Raw genomic sequence first — 21803 nt, forward strand, 5'->3', positions numbered from 1 at the left:
GGTGTGCCAACCAAGGTAGAAGGTGTGAACTACGGGGTGCGGGCTTGGGGCTGGAGAGCAGGGCCTGCAGACAGGGTCCTGGCTGGCAGGGGGGTGCCTGGGAGAAGCCTGGGAGAGGTTGCACAGTGAGCAACTGCTGCTAGTTTGCCTGGAATGTCCCATGTGAGCGCTGGAAATCACCTGTCCTGGGAAACCCTTAAATCGGGAGAGCTGGTCACCTAGCAGCCAGGAATGGACGGTGACAGTGCCTAACCCCTGCTGCTCTGTCCCTTCTGGATGACCCCTCAAGTCAGCTTCCAACGTGGGCCTGTTTGCTCACTCGTAAACCACAGACGACGGGAGGCCTTTTTACCCCTAGGAAACCTCATGGCCTCTCATCCCTCTTTTGTTTGGGTCCAGGCACTCTAGATGACCTGACTTCGCTGTCCCCAGAGATGATCCACGGAGAGACGTGGCATTGACGGCACAGGGCGTGGGATAAGAAACCGGCCCGCCTGGGGAAGGGGCCCCAGAGTCGGCGGTAGGCTGTGAGGGTGCACTCCAGGAGGGAACCTCCATCCTCTGCTCGGTCTCTTCTCCCGGGATGATGAGAGTGGATGTCTCGGTGGGGACACCAGGGGCTGCTGTTGGAGAGTCTGAGCCTGGGTGCCACCAGGAAATGTGGCTGCCAGCAGCACCAGCAGGCCCCAGGCTGGGAGCCCCAGACCCCACCCTGACCCGGCTAAGGGTGCCCCGTGCCAGCCAGCAGGTTGCCAGGCCGCCCAGGACAAGCTCCCATAACTGCGTCATAACACCTGCTCGTCTCTGCCGTGCAAGACCAAAACGATTGTAACTCCATTTACAGCTACCGAGAGTGAGTGACTGCCTTTTCCAGCTCTTCCCCAGCACTAAGTATTACACTTTCTAAAACTTCTTGCCAATGTGAGAGTAACTATGTAAATTAGATATGCATATTCTAACATATGAATTTCATTTTTATTTTTAAATATTTTCTTTATTTATTCATGAGAGACCCAGAGAGAGAGGCAGAGACACAGGCAGAGGGAGAAGCAGGCTCCATGCAGGGAGCCCGATGCAGGACTCGATCCCCAGACTGGGATCATGCCCTGGGCTGAAGGCAGACACCCAACCGTGAGCCACCAAGGGCCCCTAACATATGAATTTTAGTGTTTTTGTTGTAGGAAAAATTCAAGAGCAACCCAAGTGTCTATCGATAGTATCCTGGCTATGAGAATCATTGATTGTCCTAAAATGATGAGCCAGAGCTATGCTGGTGAGTTGTGTTCACAGGGAAGGCCTCCAGGACAGGGTGAGTGAGGTGAAAGCTCAAGCCTTTGTGTGTAATTTTAACAGGCTTTCCACACACATTCCCATGCATACAGGTGCACGTGTATACCTAAGTGCACACACGTGCACACACCCCCACCAGGCAGGGTGCTGTGGGCATCCGGGAGGGGGCTAAAGGTGGGGAGGAAGACAGGAGAGAAAGCACTGGGTTTCAGGGTCCGACCAGGGTTTGTGCTAAATCAGACACTGCGTAGTCGCCAGGTCAATGGAAAGATCATTCTGCAAGTGTTAGCCCCTCAGGAAGCCTGGACAGAACTACATTAACTGACCAAGGAAATATATTAGAAAACAAAAACTCCGCTGCTTGGATTGAATTTACATTCTCAGAAGAGTTCACAAATGGGTAAGTGGGATCTTTAGCTTATTTTTCCAGAAGCAACACTGTGATCCATTTTTAAAAAAGATTTTATTTATTTATTCATGAGACACACACAGAGAGAGAGGCAGAGAGACAGGCAGGGGGAGAAGCAGGCTCCATGCAAGGAGCCTGACGTGGGACTCGATCCCAGGACCCCGGGATCACGCCCTGGGCCGAAGGGGGGCGCTCAACCGCTGAGTCACCCAGGCGCCCCCCCACTGATCCATTTTACTCTCCGTTTTCCACAACAGTCTTGGCCCTGCGTGTCTCAGGGCTGGTGTGTTTCAGGCCGAAGCCAAATAACCCGCCCCTCCATGTGGAGCCTCCGACGCCGGCCCCTCCACTCGCCACCTCGGCCCGAATGCCTGAGATCCACTCCTTGGTCTGTGTCTACTCCTGCCTCCTCATGCCCATAACTACGGGGGGCACAGGCCGGCTCCCAACCAAAGGTAGAAAGCCTACGTCTAGCTGGTGGGACAGGCAGGAAACCAGCAATGGAAGGAGTGGAAGAGGGTCCAGGCAGGAAGGCGGGTGGACCTCGGGCCTGGAGGAAGAGTGAGCCTGAAGGGGCGTCAGATGATATTAGGGAGTCACTGTTTTGTGAGACGTGGGGACGGTAAAAGTGATGCCAAGGCACCCTCACCTGCTAAAGACACACGCTGGACTCTTTAGGATGACATAAAACAGCGCCCTGGTGTTGCTTCCTACATCCCAGGACAGAAGTCCCCCGAGCGGGAAGCAGCAAGACTGGCAGAGTCAGGGCTTGATGCAGCGGCACCACGTACTGGAAGCCTGATCTCCTGCTCTACCTGTGAGCACGTCTGAATTTCCCCCACACACAGTTTTTGAGAGCACCTACCAACAGTAAAATATGAATGAATGAATGAATGAATGAACAAATAAATAAGAGAGTCGAAGGGCCAATATACTCAAAACAAAATCAGTTATCATTATAAACTTGCTGGTATTAGAAAATTCAGGAGAATTAATTTGTTAAAATACTAAAAACTAATAAGAAGGCTTATCAGCCGGCCAGATCACACACTCTGTAAAGATCTGCAACTCCTCCCAAATGCCAGCCACGGGAAATACCACCGGAAGACAGATTTTTAACAAGATGCCATTTATAATAAGTGCTGGGTCTCGTGTGCATGTGGGAGAAAGCCCCCCCCCCACCCGTGTCGCCGACCTCCGCCTTCCAGGTCCCTGAGCAGCTGAGACACGGCTCCCCTGCTGCCCCAGCCCACTCAGTGCTCGTGACCTTCCAGAAGACACCGCACCCCCTTGCCTCTGAACTAGAGGATGCTCGAGCCCTGCGGCTGCATAACCAGGGCATCTGTCTTTTCAGATTTTGCCTCCTTCCTGCAGGGAGGACCTGCTTGCAGCTTGTAGAGGGTGAGCAATTTGTTAGTTTACCCAGGATGGATCTGAAACTCCGAGGGTCGGGCTCGTGGGCACCTGGCCCCGTGGGCCCTCACGGTCCCTAGCACCTGACGGCACATCAGCCACATGAGGCGCAGAGCTCCTGGGCCTCCCGTGACCAGTGCCTCTCAGCCTGCAGACCCCAGGCACCCGGCTCTTACCTGCGACGCCCTCCCCTCCGGAGCCTGCGGGAGACATCACACCCGCTGTGATGACGGCTTCCACAGAGTCACGACCAGGGCCCCACGGCGCTGCACCTGTTACCGGCTGCCGCACCTCCGCGAACAGGAAGGGGAATCACCACGCGCCCACTGTTGGCAGTCTGGACCTAGCAGGTAATCGGAGAGGTACGGGCCCCACCTGCGTGCCTCCGACCCAGCCTCAGTGTCTGCAGACACGTCTGGGCCCAGCACCCTCGCACGTGTGTTTGCCTCGAAACCACGGCACAGTGGCACGGGCAGCTCTGTTCAGACCTCTGGTCTGGGAATTGTCATCTGGAGCAGAGTTTTCAAAAAATGAATGCAGACGAGAAATTGTGGATTGGCAGCCACGGCATGTCCAGCCACACCCCACACAGCGGAGAGGCAGGGGTGACTCAGAAGGTGGCGCGTGTCCACCAGCCGCCAGGTTCGGGCCACCCCTCACCTCTCCAATGTGCTCTCCTACAGTCCAGGCGGGCTGACAAAGCAGCCTGACAACAAGTAAGTTGCAGATTCGACTCTGCAAAGCACATGTTCCTGGGCAATCCAACGGCGCCTACTTGGGCTTCTGGGGCGCTATCCGTCACTCGGCGACGTTACTCGAAACGTGTGTCGGCTGCTCGAGCAGGAGAAGCAGGTGAGGTCCCCGTGGCCGAGGCGGGCGAGACGAGACTGCAGGGGGCCGGGCAGGGGGAAGGGCCGGGGGGCACCCGCGGGTCCCGACCTGGCCCGGCAGCCGCACCTGTCCCCTCCGCCCAGGACCTGCTCCAGGAGCGCCAGGCCGCAGTCCACACAGCCGAAGGAGGCGTTTGGTGGTTCTCGCTGCAATTCATTTTAATTATGTGTGTCATAAAGAGACCACCTACGGATGAGACAATGCTGCGGTAGGAGTCTCAAGGTTACTGTGGGGAATACTTCATAACCGAAGTGTGTTTTCCCCGAGGAGTTCTACTACCATTTGATTTAATTTTTAATTTTTACATTTTAATCAAAAATAGATCAAATGGTGGTGGTCTCTCCGGGGAAACATCCTTCAGATAGGAAGCCGGCCACGCTCCTTTTAAATATGTAAAGCTGCCATCTCCGTGCAAGCCACGGGCGGTGCCCGCTGCCGGCCGCCCCTGCCGTGGGCCGGGCGTGTTTCCGGGGAGCGAGGCCGCGGGCAGCCCCACCTGCTCCAGCCCCGCTCGGAGCTTCACAGTGGACTCCAGGCGCGTTTGATCGGTGCGCCTCCGCCCCGCGTGGGGCCTCACGTCTCCCTGAGAGGCAGTGACATCTCCCAGGGGGCATCCCCTTCCCTCTGCGGGGGGTGGCGTGGGGGACGCCACTCAGGTGTTTGTCTGCTTCTTGATTGCAAGGAGAGGCACGCGCGTCCGTCTCCAGGGATGGCCACCTGGCTGGGCGCCACACGACTCTGCAGCCGCCCAGAAGCCTGCGGACACCCGGGGGGGCTCTGGGAGCAGCCACTGTGCGACCCCAGGGGGTGCACTGTGCGCGTGCCGCAGCTTCTCTGCCTTGGCGTTCTCCTCTGTAAAGTGGGGACAAGGCCGGGATGTGGCCGCGGTGTCGTCGTGGGGGCCGGGAGCCCATCAGAGCAACGTGCCAGAGAAGGACTGGCTGCGCACAAGTGCTCACGACTGTTACCTTGTGAATCTCATCCCTGTTGTATATGGAATAAAGGCAACCTGCTTCCTGTCATCCGAGTGTCAACTCAGGATGTCTGCGCGTCTGTCAAGGCACGGAGGTCCTGGGTGCTTGATGGGGAAGCAGCCTGGGGCCTCCAGAACCCCAGCCCTTCCAGAGGCTGCCTTGATGCCTCGACAGTGCCCACAGCTCCGCAGCCCGCAGTGTCTTTGTCTTTCTGAAGAACCTTGATCTCCCTCAGTGAGCAACCCAGGCGTCCAGGCCCTCCCACTGCAAAGCCAGCTCAGACCCCCACAGAGCTGGGGGAAGGGCCGGGGGGAGGGAGAGGGAGGGAGAGGACCACACACTTCCTCTAACTCCTGTCCCTTCCTCCGCTGAGATGGCTGACGCTACGGCCACGTCACCCCGGCCCCAAGACATGCCTTCACGCACCCATATTACAACGCTGTGGCCTTGGCCTCCACCCCCAAGTCAGGGATCTCCCCACCTCGAGGTCATGTACATAGAGACCCACTGGAAGTATTTTTTCTGATTTAGCTCCAGGGGAAAAGGCAGTTTCTCCTAAAGAACAAGCGGCCTTTCCCCCAGCCGCCGGGACATGCATCAGACTGTCCTTCGGAGGCCAGAGAAGGTCGTACTTGAGTCTGGTGGCCGGCTCTCTGGCCCCGCTGCCTCCTCTCCAGGCCAACATAGTTTGTGTCAATGCTGGAGGACAGCGGGGTAGGTACGGGCTGCGATGGCCGTGTCCCTCCCAGGCCCCACCAGCCCTCGGCCAGTGGCGGCAGGAGGCCCAGGGCAGGAGCCCCCTTCTCCCTGCTGTGCTCTGTCTTTGCTGCTTGCTTCATTCCCATGCGCGGAGTGTGCTGTCCAGGCCAGTGGTGACTCCCTAAGGGTGGTGGGCGACACAGCAGGCAGGTCCAGGTCTGCCCGCGTTGGGCCAGGGGGCCCTGCCCAGGGATCTGCTATTCCCCAGCCACTGGAAGGAAGGTGCCCAGGGAGCCTGCAGTCGCTGCAGAGGCATCTGGCTCTCATGGTGGCCAAAGACCGACTGACCACCCTTTCCTTCCTTCCTTCCTTCCTTCCTTCCTTCCTTCCTTCCTTCCTTCCACCTTCCCCCTCCCTCCCTCCCTCCCTTAATATGTATCCATTCATTTGAGAGAGACAGAGAGGGAACGAGCACGGGAGGGGCAGAGGGAGCCAGAGGGAGAGGATCTCAGGCAGACTCCCAGCCAAGCGCGAAGCCAATGCCAGGTCCGATTCCATGGCCCCAAGATTGTGACCGGAGCCCAAACCAAGAGTCGGATGCCCAACGAGCTGAGCCCCCCTGGCACCCCAGAGACAGCTGCTGACTCAGCAGACATCGTTGGTGGGGGGGTGGCGGGGATTTGGGTTTTCTGCTGCTGGAGTGACGAGTCTTCAGGCAACACACAGTAAGCACCACTTGCAATTCTGGGAGTGAGAGCATTCCTCTGGCTGAGCCGAGTCTGGGGTTTTTGAACTTGAGGGCATCTCTAAAATAACATTTAGAGAATCTGGGACACCTGGGTGGCTCAGTGGTTGGCCGTTTGCCTTCGGCTCAGGGTGTGATCCCACGATCTGGGATCGAGTCCCACATCGGGCTCCCTACATGGAGCCTGCTTCTCCCTCTGCCTGGGTCTCTGCCTCTCTCTCTCTCTCTCTCTCTGTCTCTCATGAATAAATAAATAAAATCCTTAAAAAAAAAAAAAAAACCCGAACATTTAGAGAATCTGAAAGTCGTAAGAAATGCTTAAAATTTTAAATGAAAAATTCAGGCATTCGATTGTTTACTGCTCAGGGTCAAAGCTGAGAAAGAGGGAAACAGCAACACTTAGAAAGGGATGATCGATGAGTTCCAATCTTGTGGCAGGTGTTCTGTGCTCTTCTCAGCCTGCATGTATGGCTTTCACCCAGGAGAGGGTCATCTAGACACAGGAGACACAGCTCAGGGCGGAGTTCGGGACCAGGGGGCAGGTGGTGGACCCTGACCTGGAAAGACGCCTCCCGGGGAAGCTGTGGGCACAGGGCCAAGGAGGAGGAAGGGGACCCTCGGGGCCCCCCATCCCCTCAGGATGCTCACATGCCTCACAGGGCCAAGGAGCAGGAAGGGGACCCTCGGGGGCCCCCACCCTCTCAGGACGCTCACACGCCTCACAGGGCCCGGCTGCCCAAGCACACTGCAGGCTTCATGGCAGCAGGAGCTCTCAAAACTCTCAAAGGTCATTAAAATCAGTTCAAACTGGCCCTGCAGATGGGCACCAAACCCGTCTGGGTGCCAAAATGCTCCACCCAGCACTGGGTACCACCGAGCAAAGCACCATCCCCACCGTCCACTCAAGCCCAGTGCAAACCTCGCTCAGCGACACCATTCAGTTTTACGTTCGGCATTTTCTTATCTCCAAAATGGGTAACAGTACCTGCCTCGGGGCCGTGGGGGGTCACGGAGCCACCAGCCTCCCCCAGGGTGTCTGGGAGGAGCACCCGCGTGGACGGGCGTGGGGCAGTGCTAGGCTGAAGGCTGAGCCAGTGTGACTGGATACGGCGGCAACGGCACGGTGACCTTGTCATCATCGTTGAAATACAAAAGTCACTTCAGCCACCAAATAAAGGCAAAATATGGAAAAGAAAAAGGCAACCGTAGTAAAGCTTTACAATGTGTTTTAAAGAAACTTGCAAACCAACACGTGACATTTTCTACCTCAAATAACATAGGGGACATCTGAATTCAGTCCACATAAGCTACCAAAGAAACAGGAGTTAGCACTCAGATTCCCTTTTAATAATTATTCTCAGAGAGTGTCTTCACCATAGGGAGCGTGCAGCAACCACGACGGTGTGAAGGCAGGTGGGAGCTGTGCAGCCCCTCGGCCAGGGGCAAGCCCTGCTCCAGCACCGACCTGCGCCCCGGCCCCAGCCAGGCACCCGCCTCCTTGTCTCCAGAGTGGGTGACCCTACCTGCCTCGGGGGACCATGAGGGGACTCCCCCAGCTGCTGTGTGGAGGCGTCCAGGACGTGCATGGACAGAGCCAGTGTGGCCCTAATTACAGACCCTGGGTTGTACTACTAAGCCAGCATGCTCCTTGTTCTAAGTTAATTTTGAAAGAACATCTTAAGAAATACCTAAAAGCAAAAGAAAAATACAGAGAATCACACCACGCACGTTCTCACCAGAATTAAGTGTTAACGCCGGGTTATATTTGTGTTAGATTTTTAAATTAGTTAATCATGACAGCAGCAGCTGAGGTTCCTTTAATCACGGGAACTCATCCTCTGCTGTCCACCCTCTCTCTGCCTGGCCACCAGCATCCTCCTCACCCTACAGAACTTGCTTTGTCCTGACGTCTGCCAGGTCCAGGGGGAGAGAGGCCGAGGTAAGGGCACCTGTGCCAAGGAGAGAGGCCCGGCCCCTTGGGAGGAACCGGTGGGAATAGGGGTTGGGCGGGACTGGAGAAGCTGGTCCCAGGCAGCAGCAGGAGCTATCGGGGCCGATCCCACAGGGAGCTGGGCGTGCAGCCCTGCAGTCTGAGCACCTGCAGGTGAGGGGCAGCAGGAGCCGTCAGGGCCCAATCCCACGGGGAGCTGGGCGTGCAGCTCTGCAGTCTGAGCACCTGCAGGTGAGGGGCAGCAGGAGCCGTCAGGGCCCAATCCCACGGGGAGCTGGGTGTGCAGCTCTGCAGTCTGAGCACCTGCAGGTGAGGGGCAGCAGGAGCCGTCGGGGCCCATCCCACAGGGAGCTGGGCGTGCAGCTCTGGCATCTGAGCACCAGCAGGTGAGGCACCGGGGCTCTGCGTACTGCACACAGGCCAGTTGGCTCAAGCTCTGGGGGGGAGGCAGGATACCAGCCACAGCCCCCCAACATTCAGGGCTTCCCCAGGACAGGTAGTGGAAGGACATAATGCCCCAGAGGAAGCGACCAGGGGCCGGAGTCCCAGGCCTGGCCTGGCCGCAGGGAAGCCAACAGTGAGTGGCCTCAGGTCTGCAGGGTCTCATCAGGTGCAGGTAAATCCAGACACCACCCGTATTCTCCTATTATGAGCATTCTTATGAGAATACAGGATTAAAGGAGGAGTTCAGACCAGGACGCTGGAGGATCAGAGGAGCCCCAATGGCCTCATGGAGAAATTCAGTATCAGTGGAGTATTTCAAAATTTTTGCAGTAACTTTGAGGAAAAAAATACATATCCTCAGAAGGTTTTCCAATCATGTCTTTTAACACCAGTGGGATGTTGGTGGACATCCTGTGTGTGACAAACAATTACCATCATATCTGAAAACCACATCTGGGGGCAAATTGTGCGAACTTATCATCTATACGAATTGTCCCAAAATGTCACTTTGACCCAGAGGTTCTCAGACTAGTGTGGAGTATGACTGCATGAAACACTGCTCAGCTGCCGCGGGACTTCTGGAGGCTGTGAAGGCCGTGGAGGCCACAGCTGCTGTTCTTGGGGCTTCTGGGGTCACTGAGTCAGATCTTCTGGGTCTGGCCTCCATGTCCAGGATGGTGTTTTCCAGAAGACGACTCAGAACGCATGGGGGCTGCATGGGGGCCACATGGGAGCATTTCCACTTGTGTCAGGACTTCGCTGTGGAACGTGAGACTCAAGGGGACACGGGACGGAGCCAGCCGTGGGGATCTGCGGTCTGCACGGGAGAGCAGCCAACGTGGGCTTCTCTGGAGCCTGGACTCTGGGACCACAGGTCTCGAGCGCATCTATCAATTAGCTGGGATGCCAGTGAAACCGCGCTGTAAGTGGAACCATCTGGGGAGACAAAGGGTCCTTGTGAGAAGCCTCCCCCTGCTCTGCTGTCAGGGTGCTGCCCTAACCTCAAGGAGCTGCTGCCCCGGGAGCAGCAGAAAACCCTCCAGCGACCCTCCCAGCGGGGCAGCGCTATCTGGACCCAAAGGGAGAAGGAGCAGAGTGGTGCTGTAGCGACAGGTCAACTTTTGGGGTTTTTTTTTGTTTTGTTTTGTTTTCTGTAAATTTTAGTGTGATAAGAACACCTAACATGAGCTCTAGCCTCTCTGAGGCTCAAGTGTGCAATACAGTGTTGTTGGCCGTTGTGCAGCTGGAGCCATACACCGAGCAACAACTCCTCGCATCCGGCCACTTCATCCTTTGCTTCTAGGAGTCTAGTTTAGACCCCTCCCTCAGGCGGAATCGTGCGCTACTTGTCCTCTGCGACTGGCTTAGTTCACCCAGCATAGTGTCTTCCAGGGCCTTCCATGCTGTCTGATAATGCAGGGATTCCTTCTTACAGCCGAATAATATTACACTGTGGGTACAGACCACGCTTTCCTTATCCGTGTATCCGTTGGTGGACATTAAGACCCTTGGAATAATACCGCTATCAACATGGGAGTGCTAACATCCTTCACAGATCCTGACTTCAAATACCCAGGAGTAGAGTTGCCAAATCACATGGTAACTATATTTCTCATTTTTGGAGAAACCTCCGTACTGTTTTCCACGGCAGCCACATGAGTTCGTGTCCTGGCCAATGGCACAGAGGGGCTGCAAGTGTTCCACGGAACCGCCAACACTCAGTGTCTTGGTTTTTTACTAACGGCCATCCCACAGGTGTGGGGAGATCTCACCGTGGTTTGGGTTTGCACCTCCCTGATGGCGAGTGATCCTGAGCATCTTCTCCTGAGCCTGTTGAAGGCATCACGGTTCTCGACTTCAAACGTACGTGCTGGCACACAGACCAGTGGGACAGGATAGAGAGCCAGACACAGACACATCTGCCGTCAAGGGGCGTCGACAGGGGCGCCAAGAGCCCACACGGGAAAGTCTCTTCACCAAGGGGCGCTGGGAAGACTGGAGCCACGTGCAGAAGAATGAAACGGCTCCCCGTCTCAGCACACACAGCAATCGACCTACAGGTAAGACCTGAAACCCAAACTTCCAGAAGAGAACATGGAGGAAAAGCGTCATGACACTGGTTCCGGCAGTGACGTAGGTCACGGGGGCAGGACACCAAAAGCACAGTGTGGGCACAGGGGGAAGGGACCCTGCGGGACGGCGGAAAAGATGTGTTTCTAATTCAAATTGACCATTAAGAGGCTTGTCAAGAATTTTTTTTTTAAGGTTTTATTTGTTCATGAGAGACACAGAGAGAGGCAGAGACACAGGCAGAGGGAGAAGCAGGCTCCACACAGGGAGCCCGACGCGGGACTCGATCCCGGGCCCCAGGATCATGCCCTGGGCCAAAGGCAGTCGCTCAACCGCTGAGCCCCTCAGACATCCCAAGAATGTTTAAAAAAGAGACTTAGATCATCACTGAACTGGCTTTCCTGCAACACGAGTAAGTGGGTCTCACCAGAACACCAGAAAGACCCCTCTAATTGATGTGTACGATTGCGGTTGATGGTTCCAACTTTTCTTGTCATTTCATTCTTTTTTATGAAGGTCTTGATTAAATGTGATTTAAGTTTGTATTTGTGTAACTATTTTCACGTAAGTAAATTCAGATGCCAGTAAACAAATCTGGTCTGTCCTGAATCTCGGCTAAGGAGTCACCGTGTATTTGCAGATGCACAATTAACCTTCCTGACCCGGGCAAGGCGCGCCGAGCGCCGGGGCTCCTGCTCCGGGAGGCAGGCGCTCCCCACGCCTCCAGAGCCGCCGACTCTCCTGTCTACCGGGAGGCTGGGAGCGTGGGCGCCGTCCTCGGAGGACGGGGGCGTCTGGAGGCCCACACGGGCTCGGCTCGAAGCCGCAGTGACCCCGCGGCCAGCAGGGACCCCGGGCACGCGGGGCAGCCACCGGAGGCGAAGCACAGCTGTGCCCGTGACTCTGGAGGGAGATGGAGCCCAAATCCACTGGAGGAAAGCGACGGTCAGCCAGAAGGCCCGCTGCGTCCGGGAGCGGCGGGAGGCACAAGCTCACCCTCCGCGTCCCGTCCCCCCGGCCCGCCGGTGGGCCCCGCTACCTGCGGCCTCCACCCAGCAGCCCGTGCCCGGCTGCCCAGAGCGGCTCCGTGAGTCAAGCCTACCTGCCACGGCTGCGCCTGACGCCTCGCTGTCCGTCCACGGGGGCTGGGCACTGAGGGGCTCGGCTGGGGACCGGATGCGGCCTCCCCCTTCCCAGGGCTCGGGAGAGGCCATGACCGCTGAGGTCTGGACACAGATGGGCCCCTCTGTGGGACCGAAGCTGCGGGCTCCGAGGGGCCTGAGCCGAAGGAAGTCCGGTGTCTGAGGAAGACTCCCAGCGGAGACGCAGCGTGGGGCCCAGAGCTCCAGACTGGACTCCCTGTCCTCCTTCGTTTGTCAGCTGGGCTGTCCCTGCGGTGATGGACAGACGGGCGACAGAGCCACACACGCTGCTGCTGCTGCTGCTGCTCCCTGAGACCTGCCCCTGCCACACGATTCATTAAATGCAGGTGTCCTGGCCGACACCGGGTCACTGCCCAGCGCTCTGCCGTCCAGCGTCCCCTGAGCTGGCCTGTAACTCGGTGGGAGGCCCGGGAGGGCCACCCCCTGCAGGACGGCTCCGCGTGGCCGGGAGTGGAGCCTGTGCGAACGCCTGCCGGCGCAGTGTGCCCCCAAACGTGGGGATCGAAGACTCTTCCCCAGCTCTCTGTGGCCACCTGCCCATGGAACCTAGGGCGGGGGGCGGGTGTCTGAGTCCCCAGATTATCCCTGGGTTTCCAGTGGCTGGAGGAAGAGAAGTGGAGAATGAGTGATGAGCATGTGGACCAGCCCCCGCCGATGATCCTGGGAGGCGAGGGGAACCGCCTCCACTTCGCACAAAGTCCTGGTAAGCCTTGACTGGATGGGTTTCTCACTGTGGTAAAATACACATGACCTAAACCGTGCTCTTTTTAAGCATCCACGTCGGTGGCATTAAGCATGCTCACGCTGTCGCGCAACTCTCACCGCCACACTCCCCAGAGCTGTTTTATCTTCTCAGGCTCTGGAAGTCTGTCCCCATGGAGCCCCCCGCCCCGGTGCCCTGCTGAGCCCCGCCAAGTCTGCGCGCACAGCCCTGCCCTCTGGCCAGGCTGCAGAGCCACGAGCTCACGTGTGCGCGCTGGCTGGAAATCCTCACCAAATTGGCATAAGGAATTGTAAAGAACCAGGCCACAAGTTTCTAAAGGTGCTTTAAAATGTGCACAGAAATCCCAAGTGCCAGTCCTGCGCAGAGTGCAGCCGGCCCAGGGTGAGGTCTGGCTGGTGCCCTGCACGTGGCCTGCCCTGCTGGGGAGGGGGCCCAGCTGTTAGGCCCCGTCACTAATGTCCTGGGACTCAGGGCAGTGGGCTCTGAGGCCCCGAGCATAGTCGTGCAGTCACGGTCACTACCGCCGGGCCGTCAGAGCATCTCACGTGCGTCACTCCACCACTCACTGCTCACAGTGGGTCCTGAAGCATTTTCCAGAAGAGGAAACCGAGGCCCAGGGTCAGTGCTGGGAGAAGCAGAGGAGTCCCAGGCGGGCACCTGCCCCCCACCCTGCAATCCTCCAGACACCACTACCCCCGGTAGTGGGTTTGAGGGCTGCCTCATCTGGCAAAGTTAACTATTCAAATTCTTCCAGAAAACTGGAGATACTTTCCACGTAGAAGCGGGGAGCTTGTCTGCGCCTCCACAGAGGCCCCATGTGCTCACACTCTCAGGGACTCAGCGACGCCCAGGTTCTCAGAACGTGGTGGCCGCATCTCGTGGGAGCTCATGGAAAGGCAGAACTCAAGGACCCGCCCAGAACTAGTGTTTGCATCTTAATGAGACCCTCCCACCCCCGGGACCCACCTGTGGTTGGAGGAGCACGTTCCCCAGGGGCAGGTGCTGGGGTACGAGAAGTCCGGTTTGCACAAGCCACTGTCTCCATCAGAAGGGTGAGGATAATCATTCCCTCAAAGGGTTTTAAATTGTTAAAAATGATCATTCGGTACACTTATGTATGACGTCGCTAAGTACAGAGAAGCTTCCTTCTCATGGCATCTGGGGGGGAAAATGCACTATTCAGTTTTAAACAGCAAGATTCCAGGAAATGATCTGGAATCACTTATTTTTTTATTTTTTTTATTTTTTTGGAATCACTTATAATCAGAAAATGTAACGGAAAAAAGATAACCTAGGATTGAGCTGCAAGTACTAACAAAACAAAACAAAACAAAAAACAGAAAGAAAAGGAAGCCCTTATATATAAGAAGTGTTTATTGTAGCAAAATACTCCGTGTCTCTGAGTGGTTAAGTCTCAGTGCTGGAAAGCTACTGCTTATCCTGCAATTAATCAGTAAATTCAGCAGAAATCCAATTGATATCTCACGTGGCTTTTATTTTTGAAATCTGATAAAATGATTCTGACGTTGGTTTGGATGAATAAGCCTGTGAGAAAAGCCAGGAGCATTCTGACAAACAACCGGGGACGATGGAGAAGTAGCCCGTCCACACGAGAACGTGCACTGGGCCTAGACCCCAACTTTCCACTTTTCTGCATGTGTTATGTTTCAATAAAAAAGCCACACACATGCATGCATCCCCCACACATACACGTGTGCACACACACACAGGCACACGCAGTGCTACAGCCACCAGATGAGAAAGATCAAAGAACAGAAGAGAAAGCACAGAAGCAATCCCATATATGGTAGACATGGAATTTACAATCAATCAGTGGAGAAAAATGTGGTTAGAATAACTGGCTAATACTGGTGAAGAAATCAAGCTGAATGTATCATCCTTTGCCCCCCAAAATTTTTAGCTAGAGCAGTTTTTAATTTTTAATTTTTAAGATTTTATTTATTTATTCATGAGAGACACGGAGAAAGAGGCAGAGACCCAGGCAGAGAGAGAAGCAGGGTCCCTGCAGGGAGCCCCACGTGAAACTCAATCCCAGGACCCTGGGATCAGGACCTGACCTGAAGGCAGACGTTCAACCACTGAGCTACCCAGGCGCCCCTAGCTAGAGCAGTTTTAAATGTTAAGAATGAAATAAAAATCTTGCAAAGTTGTAGATGCATAGCGACATATCAATTCAAATAATGTACAGAATTTGGGGGAAAGAGGGCCTTTCTTGAATGACTCTCAGGCTAGAAACCAGAGAAAAAGAGGCTGACAGACATGACAGATAATCCTCCATGTGGCTACGGGTACCATAAGCATCGCTGATGGTAAATAAAAATTATAAAGTGGGAAAAATATTTGTAACATATGAGAGAAAAACAGACTTACTAGCCTTCATATATAAAGAAGTCTTATAAATAACTAACAAAAAGATGCAGGCCCCAATAGAAAAGTGGGAAGACGGGAAGTACACAAAAGATATGCACCCAGCCAGTAAATGTATCAGAAATGGGCTGCAGGACACCCAGATTAAAAGAATGAAGTCAGCGGCAAAGATCAGAAAGTCAAGGATCCAAAAAGAACTTTTCCCCAAGAAACAAAATCGAATCTGATCAAGCTTTCAGATCAACTACCAACTTACAGGATATACGGCGGTCAGAAGAGTAGGTAAAACATGAGACACGATCAGCACAGTCTTGACACAAACTCTACACACAAACCAGTTTCTTGAAAGTACAATCAAGGGGGGGAAACAGAAGGGAGATGCTTGACCAGAAGACACCGAACTCATCAACTCGCCGGATAGGTGGACCTTATTTGGATCCCAATTTGTACAAGTCGTAAAAAACCAAACTGAACCAAACCAAACCAATCATTTACGACACTGCGAAAGCATGCAGAGCTTTACCCAGAGCCTAGAGACTAGAGCACACGGAAATAAGCACGGTGACCCGACATTACGTGCGGGACCTGCTTCCAGGGCGTGGAGGGGGTGGGCGGCCGAGCCGGCCCTGGGCTGAGCGCTGCCGGAGACGAGCGATCGGAGTCCCCTGCACTGTTTCTTCTGCTTTCAGACGTGTTCATAATGTTCCAAGTTCAAAAAAAGAACAGAGTAGACTCTTCCGAGTGTTAGTGAAGGAGAAGGGACGTGGGCTCTTGGGACCGATGTCCTGGAGGGCAGACAACCAGAATGTACCACTGAAAGTTCTCTTATGGAAATAATTGGAAAACTTTCTGGAAACATGTAAGAATGATTATCCAGCAAGTTTTGTAAAAAGCAAGTAGATAGATGAGCAGTAAACGGATGGAGGAATGAGGAGCAGCGACACACACGTTCCGTGGGGACCGGACGGGGCGCTGGGGCATTTCTGCTCAAGGGGATGATCTGCAGCCGTTGAAGGAGGGGACCTCGTACACATTCACACCAAGAAAACATGCACATGACGTCACACCAAAAGTACATGTCTATGGACGTACACATTTACGGAGCCAGTGTTACAGGGACAGACATGGAACTGCCACCGTCAGTGGCGGGACTGGGATGACAGGGTTCTGGAGATTTCCACATTTGCATTTCATTTTCAGTGATGGATAATTTTTCCTGTACTAAGCATGGATCTGAGGCATAACTTGAAATGTTTCAGAAAGAAATTTGTAAATATATCTTTAAAGGAGGCAAAACATTTCAAATAATGTTACCATCTCTTCCTTAACCACTTAACCATGCTTTTGAGTTTTCTGATGTGGGCGTTTTAGAATTTCTCGGGGTCGAAGCCACCATAAACCCATTTTGTGAAAGGATAAGAGAGGGACATGCTCATGTTTTGTCCCCGCACCAAATACAAACAACGGCGGATTGTGGGTTAAAGGACAAACCGAAAGGCTGTGTAACGGCAGCACAAACAGGAGCCCGCTTCCTCGGGGTGCGAGGGCAGGTCTTTCCCTCCTCTTTTGACAAGTAAACACTGATGAAGCCCTTTAAAGGGATGAGCACATTTCGTGGGCGGCCTCAAGCCTGCCACGCTGGGTGTCCTGGCCTGGCCTTCACCTTGAAGATGGAAAAGACGTCCCCACACTTACCTACAGACTTTATAAACCACCTTTTCTGGCAAAATGGTAAGACGTGGTGTCGCAGCTGTCAAAACAATGGCCCTGGGCTCCAGGGCGGACTACCTGCCACTACCCCACGCGACGTTCTCCTGCAACGAGCGGAGGCCCCTACTGTCACACCGCAGCGGGCCACGCAGGCCCACAGTCGCCACCTGCTTCCCTGTCTCCACTTCCCACGTCTTCTACAGCGAACAAGCATCACTCATATAGTCATGAAACGGCCAAACAAGAAGTTTTACCTGGACGTTGATTTCCCTCATAGGCTCCAAGCTGCAGGGCCCAGGAGGTGGACTGGGCAGGTGGGAGAGCTGAGGGTAAGGCCAAAGGCTGCCTTGGGGAGGCAAGGCAGGGGAGGCCAGGCTAGGATGGGCCCTGGGACGGGGACCCCGTGGTGGCCTAGTCTGTGACCCGGCCTGAGCAGACTCAACATGCTGAGCTAACACCGGAGCTGCACCTTGCGGGCACCCCGCCGACTGGCTCTTCCGTGAGCGTTCCCTCCCAGTCTGGGAACTGGAGGGATTCATGGGAAAGCTGCCGGTCCAGCATCACCCCACCATTGTCATTGTCCCTGCTGCTCTAAGCTTTCGTGTCCTCTGGCTTCCCAGAGGGGTGTCCGCTTTGGGGTTTAAGGGGTCGTGCACTCGGGTACAGGGGCGACCACTGAGGGTCACCCAGGCCATGTGTGCATGCCTCTCTCTGCTCCCAGCAAACCCTGTGGGCCATCACCCCCTCCCACAGACACCCTAGGGGACATGAGCCTTGCACCCCGTCTGGCTGGCTCTGCACGGGGTGCCTCCCACCAGGCAGGAAGGGGCAGGGGGCTTACTCTCCACGGAACAAGCCTTCTTCACCAAGTAGCTGCGGCGATGTGTGCGCTCGTTCCCCAGCACAACTAAGTAAACGTGCGGCCTCCTCCTCTCCCCGTGAATCTGGGCGAAACGGACGGGCTCACGCCCAAAAAGGAATGCTGTGAATCTAAGAAGCTCTGTGCCCCCACAGTTTCTCTAAGAATTACGACACGTCTCCTTTAGCAGACAGGAGCACAAGAAAGCTCCCTGATGGCACCTGTTTCACGGCCACAGACCTCAGGCTCGCCGCTCCGGGCCTGGGCATCCTGGTGAGGACGGCTGGCTCATCCCCGGCAGTTGGTGACCTGACTCTGGGCCACAGGACTTGTGACCTCCCCGGATGCCGGGGGCAGTCTCCTCTTTCCTGCGACACAGCAGTGCCCTGTGATCCCGGATAATCCACAGCACAGCTGGTGTCGTACGGGTTTCCTCCCAACACCCGGTCTGCCCTTCTGCACCACGTGAAGTCCCTCCACGACCACACGCCGTGACCGCTGGCAGGCTGGCCCTGCGGATATCGGTGCTGAGGGGCGGCCGCTGGCAGGGAACAGGCCATGGGCATGAGACGACCAGGCGGGGAGTGCAGGGCCTCTGCCCACCCCCCAGCCTTGGAAGGGTAAAAAGCCTGAGAGCAGAGCTGGAACCCAGTGATTTTGTGAGGACCGTGTCTGGTAAGTACTAAGACATCTCAGGAAGCCTTCAGATCCAGGGAAAGTGACACCCGTCTCCACAGTCAGATGATGCATTGAAAACCCAAGAAAAGTGAGAAATTTCCATTTTAATATAAAAGAGGCCCTGTGCCCGATAACTTCATTTGGGGAATTACACAGAACGGATTGGACACCAGCATTTAGTAAAATTCAGTTTAAGATTATAGAGTATTTTAAATATAAAAATAAATCTTTTAATTAAAAATGAGCATATAAGGAGCCCTGGGTACATCCACAAAACTACTGGAGTCTGAAAGCAGAGCTACATCTGGATATGGTTCCATGAGCCACAGGGTTCTCTAACTTCATAGGAAATTTGACACTGAAATGTTCTTTAACTTTTACATGATGCAAATGATTTCCTTGTCAAGAAAGATACATCTGAAGGGTGCAGCAGGTGCCAACAGTCCGAAGGCTCCTCTGAGGTGATGGGGGTCCTCCTGGCTCTAGCGCAGTAGGCGATGGGATCTCCTGAACCGGCGATTCCAACAGGTGGGTGCCCAGGTCCGTCTGTGAGATTGACACTTGTTGGCACATGGACGTCTTGAGACCCAAACTGGAACCTTCCAGCTTGCTCCTTAATGGTTCTCGGTGTGGTTAAGATGTCCCTACGATGATACAAAAATACATCGTGGGAATTAATTTATCGTGGCTGGCTGTTCACCCACATGAATGAAGTACTGCATTTAAGATGACAGGGCTACCACTTGTAAAGGATGTTTTATTTATGAAGTAAATACACATTTACAGACTATATATTAGCGTGTAATAAAAGATATTTAAAGCACTTCCTACAGTGCCTGTTACATAGAACGTTCTCAATAAACATCATTTTTCTTCTCCCCTACAGTGCTATGAGAAAAAAAAAGAGTGAAAATATAATTTATATATTCATAAAACAATTAAAAAAGAACAATGTTGTCTAAATATTGAACAGGGATCCATCACAAAGGAGCTGTAGTGGCCCCTCTCAGGGGGACCAGGCTCTGGAAGTGACCCAGGTTTGTAACCGTCCAGGACTGCTGCCTACCTCACCTCATGCCTCCTCACCTTCACCCACAGAAATAACTGGGAGGACCAGATGGCTAGGGGCGGACAGGTGGCCAGACGCTGTGCCACTGTGAAACGAGGTCTTGTCCAGCATGTAGAAACCGTTGTCCCACTTGGCCACAATCCCGGCAAAGAGCGGTGTGGATCTGTGGCCCAGTGGCAGGAGCCGGCAGGGGAGCCCTGCTCTCCAAGACCACATCATGATGCCAGCGGGCTGGTCCACGATGGTGTCCGTTTCCTAGAAGGCAGTGCTGCCCTGAGCCATGGGGACCCAGCCTGAGAGACCTGGGACTGGTGAGCAGGAGGGAAGGGGGCACCCAGGCTTGTGATCCATCATGCAGGTGGATTGGAAGGGGATGGTCTGGAGGCCGCCGATTCTCCCTGCTGAGGGGTCTGGAAGGCTTCACATAGGAGAGGACCAAGAAGGCAGAACAGAATCTTTCAGGGTTGGGGAGGGCCTCCCAGGTAATAGGAACGGCAGGTCAGAATGTTCCAGAACTAGAGAAGTCATCTGGGATGAGGGAAGCCAGGGTTCACAGCACACACAGGCAGGGACAGGAGATCTGTCTGGAAGCTCAGGCCGTACCCTGATTGTGAATACAGGCAAGTATTCAACAGGCCTGTGCTTCCCAAAACAGTCCCAGAGATGCATGTGTAACAGGCACCTTTACAAAAGGACGTTTTGCAAACACTGGATTGAACAAAATCAAACGAGTGTCTTTACCATGATTCTTGTTCTTTGATCATCTATGCATCAAATCTCCAAAAAGTGGGGAGGGGATGTAGCTTTTCCCAAACGTCTCTGGCCAGGAAGCTCCTGCCGTGAGACTCTAGGCAGAGGCACCCGGTGAGACGCTCTGCTCCAGGCACAGGAAGTAGCAGATGTGAGGTTAGAGCTGGCAAAGCTCCCTGTGAGGTGCTGTGGGACAGGGAATGCAGCAGACGGGCTCAGGAGGCCAGACTCCAGAGGACGGGGCCTCTTTCTGGGGGACAGTGGATGGCCTGGTGGGAAGGGGACCAGACAATGCTCTTCATCGTGTCTTCTCCTCCTCCTCCTCCTCCTTCATCATCATCATCATCATCACTGTTGCCAACAGCACCACCACCATGTGGCTCAAAAACTAAATTTTCTTTTTAAAAAGGTCTTTACTGGGGATCCCTGGGTGGCTCAGCAGTTTAGTGCCTGCCTTTGGCCCAGCGTGCCATCCTGGAGTCCCGGGATCGAGTCCTGCATTGGGCTCCCGGCATGGAGCCTGCTTCTCCCTCTGCCTATGTCTCTGCCTCTCTCTCTCTCGATCTATGTCTATCATGAATAAATAAATAAATAAATTTTTAAAAAATAAAATCAAAAGGTCTTTACTGGGGTGCCTGGGTGGCTCAGCAGTTGAAAGTCTGCCTTTGGCTCAGAGCAGGATCCCAGGGTCCTGGGATTGAGTCCTGCATGGGGCTCTCCGCAGGGAGCCTGCTTCTCTCTCTGGCTGTGTCTCTGCCTCTGTGTCTCTCATGAATAAATAAGTAAAATCTTTAAAAAATGATAAATAAAAAGGTTTTCACTGAGAGGTCTCCGTCTGGCCCCACCCGCCCTCCTGTGGCACAATGGGGTTATGTGAAGACGTGCTGGAGGCAGAATAGACCAGACTGGAAACAGTGAGACAGACAGAGCCACATCACTATGAAAACCCAGACCCAGGATCTTAAGCACAAAAGAACCTGCAGAACCTGCTCCTTTAAGGCTCTCAGCCAGTGGTGGGTCAGGTTCCCACATCGTCCCATTCACTCTTCTTGACGCGTTCTAATTATCAATGTCCCTCTTGCAGCACAGAGCCACGGTGACACCCGAAGAGGAGCCTGTCCTGTCCCTGATCTAGAGGGAGGGTGTGGGGTCCAAGGACTCTGCAGTGTGACAGGCGGGGTCTGGGTGCTGACCGCGTCTCTGACTCAACAGGAGCCTTCCCCCAAGTCTCATGCTCACTGACGATGCCCTCTTGCCCCATCAGGCTTGAAAGTCATCTTGTAAGAAACAGTGGGCACACATGGCTTTTGATAAAATACAACTCTGACATTTTTCTACGATGAGAAAGATGTTTGTTAAAGACAGCTTTTCTTCGTTTCTAATACTGTGATACAAGGGCCTCGGGCCCAGGCGGTCCACACAGCAGAATGACAGTGTCAAAGCAGGAATCCTCTCGCCCGCAGAGACAGAAGCATCGTGTCGCATTCGAGGGATCCTGCAGATTACCGGCCGCCTTCCCGTCAAACACAGAAGTCAGAAGGCAGTGAGAGGGCTATTCAAAGTGCTGACCGACAAT

General features: G+C 54.4%; 1 protein-coding gene across 1 annotated transcript in view; it reads right to left on the bottom strand.

The window, feature by feature from the left end:
* Nucleotides 1-18492: 18492 nt before the first annotated feature.
* Nucleotides 18493-21803, bottom strand: part of C15H10orf143 (chromosome 15 C10orf143 homolog) — a 50323-nt gene continuing 47012 nt past the window's right edge. Inside the window, exon 6 of the mRNA XM_072738140.1 lies at nt 18493-19052. Coding sequence (XP_072594241.1) covers nt 19023-19052 — 30 coding nt within the window. The 3' untranslated portion in view covers nt 18493-19022. The remainder of the gene's footprint in view (nt 19053-21803) is intronic.

The sequence above is a fragment of the Vulpes vulpes genome, chromosome 15, assembly GCF_048418805.1.
Source record: "Vulpes vulpes isolate BD-2025 chromosome 15, VulVul3, whole genome shotgun sequence".
Classification (NCBI taxonomy): domain Eukaryota; kingdom Metazoa; phylum Chordata; class Mammalia; order Carnivora; family Canidae; genus Vulpes; species Vulpes vulpes.